General features: G+C 34.0%; 2 protein-coding genes across 15 annotated transcripts in view; one reads left to right on the top strand and one right to left on the bottom strand.

The window, feature by feature from the left end:
• Window positions 1–2,124: 2,124 nt before the first annotated feature.
• Window positions 2,125–9,591, bottom strand: LOC107930863 (lysophospholipid acyltransferase 1). 12 transcript variants are annotated; one of them, XR_005930159.1, is made up of 8 exons: window positions 8,465–9,569; window positions 7,162–7,901; window positions 6,572–6,657; window positions 5,671–6,417; window positions 4,428–5,381; window positions 3,970–4,142; window positions 3,639–3,732; window positions 2,125–3,436 (listed from the first exon to the last, which is right to left on the bottom strand). XR_005930159.1 is itself a non-coding variant. In XM_041116995.1 (6 exons), exons 2-5 carry the CDS (start codon window positions 7,667–7,669, stop codon window positions 5,672–5,674), a joined length of 813 nt encoding a protein of 270 aa, XP_040972929.1. In that variant the 5' UTR covers window positions 7,670–7,901; window positions 8,465–9,560; the 3' UTR covers window positions 2,125–5,381; window position 5,671. The 12 variants fall into 12 exon arrangements, 2 of the variants coding, with proteins under 2 accessions (XP_040972929.1, XP_040972930.1); XR_005930157.1 differs by adding an exon at window positions 8,208–8,385 and having other exon boundaries at window positions 2,125–4,142; window positions 8,465–9,572; XR_005930152.1 differs by adding an exon at window positions 8,208–8,308 and having other exon boundaries at window positions 2,125–4,142; window positions 8,465–9,572.
• A 1,128-nt stretch (window positions 9,592–10,719) lies between these two features.
• LOC107930812 (lariat debranching enzyme) overlaps window positions 10,720–13,231 on the top strand; it is a 32,619-nt gene continuing 30,107 nt past the window's right edge. The window contains exons 1-3 of one of the 3 annotated variants that reach the window (XR_005930136.1): window positions 10,720–12,010; window positions 12,345–12,428; window positions 12,523–13,171. The gene's annotated coding sequence lies outside the window, so the exon portion shown is untranslated. The remainder of the gene's footprint in view (window positions 12,011–12,344; window positions 12,429–12,522; window positions 13,172–13,231) is intronic. The other 2 variants (XR_005930137.1, XR_005930107.1) reach the window with 2 other exon arrangements.

The raw sequence follows: 13,231 nt of genomic DNA, 5'->3' as shown, positions 1-13,231 counted from the left end.
TTCCAAGAAGATGAACAATGGGATTAGACAAGTGATGTAAAAGAAAAGAAGCAAGAGTTTTCTCTTAATCATGATGAACTGGTAAATGATACACCAGTTAAAGGTACAAGAACATTGAGTGAAGCTTATCAAAGGTGCATTGTGACTATTCTTGAACTTGAACGGTATGAGGAAGCCTAAGAAAAACTTCAAAAAATAGGTAAGGTAGATCCTGTACATAAGAAGGTGTACACGAGTCTTGTTAGGTGTCTCATGTACCTCACATCCACTAGGCCAAACACCATGTACACTGTAAGTGTCTTGTCTAGATTTCTCCATTGTACAATCGAAATTCGTATGATTGTTGCAAAGAAGGTATTAAGATACTTGAAGGAGACACTTGCACATGGGATCAATTTTAGCAAAGTTGAGAAGTTCAAGTTGCAAGGCTATTCTGATAGTGATTGGGCTAGATCGCTAGATGATATAAGAAGCACTTCAAGCAATTGCTTCACATTTGAGTCAAGTTGCTTCTTTTGATGCTCAAGAAAGCAAGAGATGGTGGTTCAATCAATTGTAGAAGCTATATTCATTGCAACTACAACTGTTGTGAATCAAGCCTTATGGTTGAAGCTAATGGATGATTTGCATTTGAAGCAAAAGGGAAGTATAAAGTTGTTTGTGGATAATCAAGCTACTCTAGCTATTTCATTTAATCTTGTATTTCATGGAAGAAGAAAGCATTTTAAAGTCAAGTATTATGTGCTGAAGGAAGTGCAGAAGATATGTGAAGTGAAGTAAGTTAATTACAAATCGAAGGACTAGATGACAAATATTTTAACTAAGCCTTTCCATGTTACTTGATTTCAATTCTTAGGAACAAACTTGGGTTTATAACACTCGAGTCAGGAGGAGATGCTAATGTCTCAAGAGCGATTGTTAGCTTGTTAGTAGTTGTTAGTTTATTAGAAGTAAAAAGCCAAGTTTGTTAGCTTGTTAGTAAGAGTAGGAAATTGTGTTTATTAGCTTGAGTCATATATATATAAGCATTGCTTAGTTAATAAATTTGATCATCCTTCTCCATTATTAATTTCTATGCCTTCGGTTAGCTCTCTGCTAAAACAATTGATTCTTTTGAGTTGAATTGGTATCTTCCACAAACACCTACATTAAAGCATAAATAAACTAAACTACCAATCATATTCCGTAGGAAATGTTCAGGTCAACCCAACTCTCTCTTATTACTTGCCAGGTTGGCAATTCATATCTGATTGAACCCCTTATTAAGATAGCAAGTTTAAAATGACAACCAAATCAATGATGTCGATAGTGATTTTCTGCAAAATGCAGATGAGAAATAGAAAATTCCAATTCAGGTTCAGCGAGGGGCCTCGGGCAGTATACTTTCTTTGAGATTCAATGATATGGCAAGTCATTGAAGCAAATTGAAGCGAAACCCAGATTAATATAAGCGGCTAAGATTTAAAACAACGAAAACCAATCTCTTCAAGTCAACTAGAGAGGATGGTTTATGGCGCAATGTCAGATTCGATTCTGCAATGCAGTCCAGGTGAGGCAGCTTTAAAAACTATATATTGGATTTGGATGTTACCGAAATTGAGTTTAAAAAGTTAAAAGTGATTATTGGATGGATAGCCTGAAGCAATTAAAAATTTAACAGAAACTAATTATTATCTGCAAATTTGAAGCAAGGAACAAGAAATGCAAAACTAAAGTAGGCATCTATGTTTCAGCAGACTTCAAATTGTGTAGTTTCTGTGCCATGACATGTAATCCTCATCCCTAGTGATCTTTCCAACAGCATTTCAATCAAATTAACGACTTTGACAAAAAAAAAATGCAAAAAAGAAGGCCATTTGGTGGTTGGATGGTCTGCTGTGGAGTATATTTCTCTAGGTTACATGTGGGTTGCGGAAACTAGTTCCGTTAACTATGTTTATTACTAACAGTAATTGCCCTAATATTCTCCAAAGAACCACAGGCAGCAAAGACAACGCATGTTTCATGCATCCTTGGTGACTATTTAAGGGTAAAAAAAAAAGGATGAAACACATGCAACAATACATCTCACCCTTTCACATAGCCAAAAACTAAAGATGAAGATGAGACGTGGCAGGAATCATATTAAAAGCAAAATAACAGTTTATTCAACTGCAAATTCAAGAGGTTCGCTAAAAGAGGGGGGGAAGCTGCTAGACAAAATAAAAACCAGGGTCACAGCATCCCATTCATGCACACATACATAATACATAATATGCATAATTATAGGTACCAACTTTTCCATAATTGTAGTACATGTTGCCATCACAATCTAAACATTAAATTTCAAACAAAGAAGAAAAAGTGGTAATGCTTTCTTCAATACCAGAAGATGCTCATAAAATAAATAGCTGAGGATTTTGATTCATCACAGCCAGAAAAACTTGAGTTACTAAACTTTGAGAGCGAAGAAAATGAAAAACAAAGTTAAGAGCTAAGAATTTATTGAGAAATCTCGGGAAACAAACAAATCGGGAAAATCGAGAAGGATTAGAGGAAGATAGAAAGATGAATCTTGATTATTCTTCGAGGGAGATTACTATTGGCAATTGGCAAGTCTCAATTGATGAATCAAAAAGGAAAATAAAAAATATATAATTAGCGTTTTGAAAATAGGAAGATAGAGAAAATTCGATAATACAAAAAAAAGAGGAAAGAAGAAAGGTCCCTTTCCCTTAACTCTGAGCTGATAAATTTTTTGGTTGATTTAAATTTAAGGACTTGTGTTGTTCTTTTTATTTACCGATATATGCTGTTTTTGAAGAGAAAGTAAAAACATGTCCTTGGGATGCGTTTTCATTGAAAAACAAGGCGCGCTTCCAGCCACGTCAGCTGAAAACGTGCCCTATAAGACACATTTTCATTAGAAAGCCTCTTTGCTCAGATGATTAAATGTTAGACCTGATTTATCATTTAATAAATCAATAACCAATAGAGAAAATAACCAATATAGGACCGTACAAGAGAATGATTAGAAAAAAACAATAAAAAATATGTTTCAAGTTAACCATCAACAAATAATACCAAGCATGTTACAGGCAAAGTTGAAGGAAAAGAAAGTCATCATGATCAAAGTTTAGTAAATTGTAAAGCAGCATTGAACATATTTTGCAAACCACATACCATTAAATTATAGAAATTGGCAGTCCAAATATTAGTGCATCTTATAGACTAATTTGAACTCCCAAGGCTATGTTAATCAAAGGAAAACAATAAACCCAGACAATCAGTTCACATATTGATAAAATCGTAGCTTACCCCTAAGTTCATGTTCGATATAATAGAGCTTCTATTAACAATCAAGTCATTACTGGAATCCTCTACAAAAAGATCTGAAAGTAGTCGGAGGTAGAGAGAAGCCCATGCTGCAATTGAAGCATGGAAAGTTGAAAATCCCCTGTACAAGATAAGGCTATCTAGATCAATGTTGCAAAGAAATTTAGGAAAGAAAGTTATATTTTAAACAATTTTTTATACAAGAAAAAGGAAAAGAAGAAAAGAACATAGGACAAAATTGTACCGATTGTTCCATTCCACTTTTTCTTTATCACTTAGTTTTCCATATGTTTTGAAACAGAAAGGGCTAATAAAACCTTTACATTTGTCTATGAATATTGAGTTAGATATAGTTCCCTGGTAAAAACACATTAGCATGTCCTTCCAAATTTGCACATGATGCATTAGTAGAGAAACCTACATATCAAATAAAGCACTGAAAACATACCACTGAAAAGATGAACGGGTGACTCAGACATGAAAATAAGATTGAAGATAATTTCAAGAGACATGCAAAAATATTGCTAAATTCCTGTTGCAAAAGAGCAGAGCATGGAGGTCATAGATGCAGGTGATTATCAGCTTGACATTTCAAGCGGTCTTATTTGGGTTGCCTAAATCAGTTGTCCGGCAAAAGAAATTTAGGACACTTACTGCTGGGATAACACTTGCCGACGGCAGAAAAAGTTGAGAGGTTTAGCAAGCTGAGGATATCCAGAGATCGACATTCCTTTTGATGTCGTCCAGCTATGCTAGTATCATCAGCATGGCCCTCATAACCTTTTGTCTTTTCTTGTTGTTTCCTTTGTTCAAAGTATTGCCTTTGCCTTGACAATAACAAGAAAAAGGAAAGCATCAAGTAGGAAATAATTTCCACAAAAGTAGGTGGCAGTTTATTGGATTTTATGTTACTAGTGAAATGTTGGGGGAGAGATGCGTGGGAGTAGAAATTAACTTATAGCAAGTAGTGCGCTTGGTTGGGTTGGGATGGGATGGTGGCACAAAAATACTGGGAGCAAAATTATGAAGAGTGTAGCAAGCAACAAGTAAAAACCTCTGAGTGAATGAGTGAGTCTAGTCAAAAAGTGAAATTCAGATTAGGTAACGCTTACAATCGTGACTTTCCGTGTTGATCCCCCCATCCACTGTAGCATTGCTCGTGCCCTCTCTGCAGATACTTGAAAATCTTGAATAGAACGCAACAGAATAACTGATATCCAGAGAGAGCAAATAAGCCTACACTTTTGATTAAGCTCTAAAAACCTAAGATAGATTTTCAATCAAATTAATGAAGGAATGCAAACATTGAGACTTGAGAGTAAGACATAACTAATTGGTCTAGAAAGAGCAGGAGACATAATCTCGTTCAATGTTAAAATGAAAGATTTTATTATTCTTACCAGTTATGATAGTGTTAGCAATAATGAAAGTGGTAGTAAATGAGAAATTGGCTGTCAGTTAGTTTGAAAATCTGGCAACTCTAAGTGGCAATAACAGAGTCAGAGATTGTGGAAAGGAAGAGAATGAAATCCATCCAACACAAGGCAAGGCAGCTGAGCTGAGGAAATCAAATGTGATGGATTGGAACTGGCAGTATGAATGGTCCAAAAGCTTTTTACTTAATTCAAATGCCGAATGAGAGAGTTGTAGGGGTGAGCGAGTCGGTTATTTGTATGTAACCGACTTAACCAACATTAACCTAGGATAAACAACCCGCCTTGGGGTGCCATATCCAGCCGAACTGAACCGACTTAACTTCGGTCGTTTTGGTCAGTTAACTAACTTTTTTTCAGGATATGACATTTATTTTACTGTACAATGTGAATTTTTATAGCAAATAAAAATTAGCTACTGGGAACTGAATATTTGGATATAAATTTTTAATTACAATACAATTACCAAGTTTATTGCTCTAACATTTATGTCAAAAATGAAGTGCTGGAAATTTTTGAGGAAAAATTCGCCAGGCACTCAATAACAAGTAGAGGACGCCAAGAACTGAAGGACCATAACAGCACAAATAGGAAGTTGTATGTATATATAGCATCATCTGTGTCCGCAAATGGCTGAAATGGTTGCAATTAGATGATTTTAGAAATTAGAATAAATCAAATTTCATAAACAGAGTATGAACTAGTGACGAGTTTTAATAAGAAAGAGTAACAACAAATTGAAGAAAAGTAATTAAACATAAGTTAAAAAAAAAAAAAAACAGAGAAGTGCTCCATGAAAGCTTTGAAAACTTTTTTAAAAAAGGTTACCAACAAAAATTAAGTGGTAATCAGTCACAAAGAACGCAAATAACAATCAATAACCACAAAAGTCAATGAGCTTCAATCCTAAATCAAGAAATACCTTAGTGAATTTGAAAGAGGGAGGTCGAATGGTGAGGAGGAGGTGCCGCGGCTTGTAGAATGAGGGAGGCTATACGGTGTGAGTCAGTGCGATGAACAACGGTTGAGCGGTTGGGGAGAACTAACAGAGGTGTCACCGCTTGAGATGAAAATGGAAAAAAAAATGCTGTTGAAACTGTCATTTTGGCTGGGGTGGGGAATTTATATTTTCATTTGGATTATATTATGTGTTATATTCTTTAGTTAAAAAAACATTTTAAATATATTTATATTTTATATTTAACCCCCGAAAATTTCAGTGGTCAAAGCAAACTATACAAATCTAACTCCAAAGAGAAGAAAATTGCCTTTGGCCTACTCAGTACTCACTGCTCTTTACGAGCTTTAAAACTGGCAGGTTTTGCAGGTATTATGTAGCCCAAGATAATCAATGCTATCGGAATCATGGTTCCAATATAATACACACTCCCATATGATGCAAGTGTCTCGTGCTTGCTTAATAGCTGTACGATACAACAAGGGAAGTATATTAAAAGCTAAGTTACGGAAATAATATTATCTTGATCATCCCACACCATCTGTCCAGTGACATGGCCAACCAATTAATAGCTTGATTGGGTGAGCATATTATCACCCAAAGATGATAAATTTAAAAAAATTAATGGTTTAACTTTACTAGAGAGAGGGAGTAACCATAAAGCCAACACAGGAGTGGTTCAGAACCCAAACTGTACCCAGGATACAGTCCCTAAAACAAATCAGAGAAGGCAAGAACAAAAGGTTAGCACCAGGAAATTTTTGAGTGAATTCTACTATCATATTTTTTAGAATTGCCTTTTATAAAAGGAAGACAAATATAAGAACATCACAAAGGTTTTTCGGTAGTGTAACAAATGACTCACATGCCAAACAGCACTAACGGTCTGTGTGGCCAGTAGCTGGAAAAAACGAGGCTTCTTCCCCTTCTTAACAAGTCTCTCATAAACATCTGCACCAATAGAGTACTATTATAACTTTTTACTCTGGGTATCTTATGACTTTAGCTTGTATTTGATTCAAATGCCCCAGATATCCAAGAAGTGCTTCGTGCTAACAAAACTAAAATAACTGCTGTTACTTTAAAAGCTAAAAGCCATAAAATATTGTAATCAAACGTATAAAAAGTTATATCCAAATATATATATATATAAAAACTTATTAATTAACTAATTTATCCTTTTCTTCCATGCTTTGACTCATCACACAAAATTTAACATTTGATGGAGATTTAGACAATTGGGGGACAAATACCTACCACCGGACAGCATCTAGCCATCAAGAATAATAATAATAATAAAAGCCAGAGGATCAACCTTAATGAAATCAGAAACCAATTCCAAAAGTTGTTCATATTGTTAAGCATTATATTTACATGTACAATATACACCAACAGCATATTTAAGCAAAACTGACCAACAAAACACAGAAATGAATAGCAGCTAGAAACACTCACAATGACGAAGCCAGGTGCTAACTTGTATGTTCAAGACAAGTGGTAACAGCACTGAACTCTTTGCTAACTCAAACCCTAGGATATCAACAACCTTTGCTCGATCCCATTTTGGTTTTGGTGGTGAAGATTCAGTCCATCCACTGAAACCCAGGCCAGATATAACCATAGCAGCCTCTGAAATTGACCAGATGAAATAATATTTCCACCGCATTGTAAAACCGGACATATATTGGTAACTCAACTTCCTCCAGAATCCCCATTCTTGGTATGCAGGATCAGTAAACCAGGACAAGGGACGAGATGGTGAAAGGTAAAGAAACATGGCCATACAAAAAACAGCTTGGACATGCGCTCGTAGAGTTGCTACATATGGTGATGGTGATGGTCCTTTATCTGAATGAGCCCAAATCTTTAAAAGGGGAGGAGGGCAAGAATAAGAAGAAAGATCACCAAAGTTGCATCCTGGTATCTTCAGAGTAGAAAAGGCATGCAGAAATACAAGCAACATAACAAACTTAACCCCTTCCCTTCAGTCCAGTCAAGGTAGTTCTTCATCTCGTAAACTGGACCAGCAAAGTGACTGCCACAGCACAGGCAGTACCCAAAGTATTCAATCAAAGAAGGTAGCTTAATTAACCGATTTTTTTTCCGAGCCTCACGTAAGTCTTCCTCTTTCAACAATCCATCATTGTAGTTCATTGCACATGAAATGACTTTCAGTGTCAAGACCATCAACGCACCTAAATATCAGAAGAAGGTGCCCCACAATTATCTAACATGTATAAAGTACAAAAGAAATCCCTAGAAAACTGATAATAAAACCATGGGAACCTTAAATAATAATGTACATAGATGCATTTTCAACAATGTGAATTAAATGTCAAAGCAGGAACTTATTAGGCATTACAGTCCAAACAAAGTGTCAGCTACAAGAACAAAAACCTACAGACATTTACATAAGGTACATGAATCCTCTTCCTCCAATCATTCCTATCAGCCGCTATCCTCTCTTCAAAATCTAATAGATTCATAGAATTTGTTATCACCTCAAACCAGGTCCTTTTTTGGTGCCCCTTCAACCTTTTATCTGCAAGTCATCTGTTTACTCCATTCTTCTAGCAGGTGCATCTTTTGATGTGTCCTAGTCCTATGCAGCCAAAGCAATGCAAATGGTTTTTTCTAACATTATCCTTAGGAGCTATCCCAACTTGGTATCACGATGAACTAATTGCAATAAACAAAGGGTTGAAGATTCATCAATGCTCAATACAGCAATATGAAGGAGAAACTCTAACATGCTTACCAGTGGCATCGATACCTCCTTGCTTCCATGCATCCCCGCTCATGTAATATACATGGTACAAACATATAAAAAAGGAATAGTCAAGATTCTAAAATAAGAACTATTTACAGAGACTGAGTTTATAGCGCATGCATTAAAAGGATTTTCAAAGAAACTTCAATAGATAATCTAATATCAATCAAGTGTTGCATAAGCAATATTCTTCCCACAAATTTTCACCAGCATCATCAACAACCATATACGTTAAAAGGAATGAAAAGTGTATATGCATTTACTAAAGTATTCAAGAAGACAAACATATAATTTTGTCAGTCAATTTAGCATGAAAACCCAGCAGGCATGACCATCAGGTTTTTTCCCCCTCTACAACCTTTTCCTAAAGATAAAAATAGAAATAATTCAATTTCTAGAATTACAAACCCAAAAGCATAAATCAAAATGCTGATCTTTTTCAATGTCAAGCAAGTAAACAGGACAGAATATAACAATCTTAAGATAAAGTTTTCCCACGAAAAGTTTCTTAACAAAAACCAATGAAAGACTTGCCAGCCAATCAAAAAACCGAAACCCAAGAAAAAGTGATAATCCAACACTTGGGACGATAAAGAACCATTGCAGCATAACCCAACAACATGGGCACCAAAAAGTGCAGATTTGAGGAAAACCCAAATGACAGATAAGAAAGCAACGCTCCCGTAAAGGCTGAGTAAAGATGTTTAGCTTCGAAATTTAACCATGTATTTTGCGTTGCATCTCGAGATGCACGAAACTGGAGATTTGTACTTGGTTATGATGAAATGCAACCGTGGTCAAGTCAGGTATTCTGAATATACTTGTATGTTACTCTGAGGGGTTTTATTTGTTTATTCTCATATGCGGCATTTTGTCATGCATTGAATGGAGAGTGGCAACTGGCAAGGACGGGTGGGATTGCCAATTGAAGCGCACCTTAGGTTTGAATATTAAGTTCGATTAAGGGTCGGTATGTTTCACTGAAAATGGTGATATCCCATTACAGGAGTATTCCGCCTGGTGATTCTATCTGAAAGGGATATTCTGGTGGAAGTACATCTCATTAGAAGGATATCCGAGAGTCGGTTTAGGGTTGTTTTTTTAAGAAAAGTACTGGGCTATTATTAAAATGCAAAAACACGTTAAATCATCAGAATTAAAAGACAAACCCAAAAATAAAAAAGGCCCGAAGAAAAATAAAAACCTGAAAAAACAGACTCAATTTTCCTTTGGTTGAGAGAGTTTAATATTGTATTTTGTTTAAGAAATAATTTAGTTAGAAGAAAAAATATGATTATTTAGTTTTTAAAGTTAATAATAAAGTTAAGGAATAATGCATGAAAAACGGTTTAAAAACAAGAAAGAAAATAAATTTTAGGTCTATTTAATGTAATAAATTTTTTAAAAATAAATTACACGCGAGTATATTTTAAAATATCAAAAATTTAAATTTAAAATCAAAATCGACTTTTTAAAATTTTAAGTATCATATTACAAAAAAGATTTAATAAAATTTAAATACTAAATATAATATTAATATATTTTTTAACAAACCTACAATGATAAAACTATAGAAAGTTAATTTCTTTTATCACTTGAATGTTTTTTTTAATTATTTAAATTTATTTATTATAGAAATAGTAAAATGTACTAATAAAAACATATACTATTAATAAAGGTGAGCATGGTCAGGTCGGGCTGGGCCCGACTACAAATTTAGGCCTGTTTATTAAGCCCAAGTTTGGCCCGGGTTGAAAAATAAACCTAAAATTTTGTTCAAGCCCAACTCGAATAAAAATGTTAAAATTTGGGCCCGACCTAGATTACCCTTGTTAATTTTTTATATTATTTTTATATAATTTAAAAATATATATTATACATTAAAAATACTAAAAATATTAAAATACTTCCCAAAAAATTAAAAATAAATTTTAAAAATTATGTATATTTTAATAGACTAAGATAGATGCAACTTAATAAGTAAATATCTCTGAAATAATAACAAAATTAACAAATTTCTTTAAAATAATAACAAAATTATTAAAAAAATAAATTTTATACTATATTCAAACAATAACAATAAAATAGTAACAATATAATAATAAAATAATAACAAAATAAGAAAAAAATAACAAAAAATAATATTAAAAAATAAATTTTTTTGTCATTTAAAGTGACCTTATTTTTTTGTCCAAATCATTTTTCTGGCCTATTTAAATATAATAAAAAATTTATGGGTCATGGCTGACCCGGCACCAAATCAAATGCCTAGTTAAATACCCTTAGTTTCCTCTTCCTCTTCAAGTCACTGCCCCCAATTTCTAGCGGCTAATTTCTAAATCCCTAACCCTAACAAAATAACTTTGCCTTCTCCACTCCAACACCCTACGGCCACCACCATTGCTAGATCTTCCTTATGTTCTTGATAATGCATAAGACTTCAGGGATACTCCTGCTTCATTGCCTCGAAAAGGTAAAGAGTTTTCTATTTACCTTCTCCCACTCAGTTTTGTTGCATTGTCCCTTTATACAGTACTTGGCGGCTTTTAGTTAATCTTCATTGTGATGCAGTCAAACCTAGAGTATACATGATTCTAGGAAGACCTTTTGCTTCTCGTGTTTAATATGGTGCTGATGCTCTCTCATATAGCTTAATAGGATAGATAATTGATCATTTGCTTTCAATCAAGGTAGAACATAGAATGCGCCTAATGTCTTGAGCAGCTGTGCATATCATACATAATGCTATAAATTTGCCTCATATAGGTTGATTGAGCTAAATCCTTTAAAATTTCTTAAGGTCACATCGATTTTCCTGTTGGTTCCTTGGGGTTTGGCGTTTGAAGGTTGGGGGTTTGGGGTTTCTGGGTCGGGGGTTGTTTGCGTTAAAAACGCCACAAAAGGTCTTTTACCTTTGAGTGAAGCGGCACCATTTTTCATGGTTATATCATCTCCCGTATTTTCTTTCCTTGTTCTTCTATTTTAGCTGCTCCTCAGATTGAAGAAAATATTAGTCTTTTCTCAGTCTCAATCGACATTGTCTCAGGTAAGACAGTTCTGCTTCATGTCTTCCTTTTTTTTTTCTTATTGGCTTTTTATTTTTGTGTTTTTCTTTAATTTCTAGATTTGCTGTAATTTATTTTCTCTTTTCTTCTGAATTCTGGGTTATGCTGGTTGGGTGCTTAAAAAATTGAGGTTTTCATTGATGTTTCAGTTCGTCTGAAATTTTTTAATTTTTTTAATTTTTACCTACCGAAACTGGATTATGTGATTTTCAATGGTGTTTAGTCCAAAAAAATTTCACAATATACTTTTACAAACCAAATAATAGATGCCTTAAAGCAATCTTAGGTTTGGAAAAAACCAGATAATAATATGTTAATCCACTCTAATCTCCTTTTTTTTCTTTAATTTCCTTTCGTTTTTTGTATTCTCAGTTAATTTCTTCTGCTGTTAAAAGATGTCGTTTATCCGAAGATCTTTGCCGATTATCAGTCGTTCTCAAGAGGTCTCCTCCAATCATTCGAGTTTCAAGTGAGTACTTTTCATTCTTCCTTTAATTTTTGCCTAACTATAATTAGAATTATTTACTTTGATTTTTTGTGACGCGATCTTTCGGAAAAATAGGAAGTAATTTCTAAATTGGAAAATATGCATTGAAATCATGTCATTTTGAAGTTGAAATGGTATGGTTTTGGCTGGTTTTCTTTCAAATGAGTTCATCAAAAGCATAAATAAGCTTTTAAAAATGATTAGGTCATGCAAGGTAAATCTGTAGACTGTAAATAAATTGTTGTGGCAGAATTTTGGATAAAATGATAGATACTGTTTCTAGAAAAATCTATTTATTTTTTATCTTAATGAGCAGTATAAGATACGGGCACCGGTAGTTGCTTGGAGGAGTTTCAAGACCTTTAGTGCAACAGAGAAGGTCTTGGAATGGAAAAGTGGGGTAAGTGGCTGATGATGATGGTGAGCTCATTTGATTCTAGATACAAAGATCTCGATAAATATTTATGTTCATGATTATTTGACTTCTGCTGCAGATGGGTTGATTTCCATCAAAACTAGCAGTGAGTTTAGTGTCTCAGTATTCTTTTCTTGCTAGTCAAATATCCATGGTTGAATAGCTTAGATTTTGACTACAGTTAGGGGAAGAGGGAATTAGAAATAGGGATCTCCTTTTTGGAGGATTAACGTGGTTACAACTAGGTTATGCGTATTGCCTGTCAGTTGTTAGCTGCTTAAGCTGTAGGCTATAATACAGGGTTGTCAATGACTCAATTCTGCTTTAAGTTCACTACGCTTTTTAATATGTATTTATGATCTGAAATTTAAATAATTCATTTCGATGAACAACTTATTATAGTGCCTGAAATGCTGTTAACACTAGCTGATATCTGATATTTGATTAACATTAAGTGAAACTTGATAACAAAATATCAAACATTTTAATTAGAGAAACATGAAAATCTTCAGCTATGATTATAGTTTATGCATGCAAAACTATAATCTGAAGTTGTAAGTTTTACTTTTTTAACATCTTAGTTCGATTTGTATTCGCGAATGTTAATTTGTGTTATTGTTTTCTGTATGAATCATGCATTCACCTTGTCAGTTGCATGCGAGAATGACCTCGTTTTATTATCTGTTTGGGGACAGGTTCACATGAATATATTCTTGCTGTTCCTTTAGGTTAATATGTAAATTCTTTTCTGCTAGTTTAAGTTTATTTGACATTAATTTGTGCTAACA

This window comes from Gossypium hirsutum, chromosome A07, assembly GCF_007990345.1.
Source record: "Gossypium hirsutum isolate 1008001.06 chromosome A07, Gossypium_hirsutum_v2.1, whole genome shotgun sequence".
Lineage (NCBI taxonomy): Eukaryota > Viridiplantae > Streptophyta > Magnoliopsida > Malvales > Malvaceae > Gossypium > Gossypium hirsutum.
This window is presented reverse-complemented; position numbering and strand designations above follow the sequence as displayed.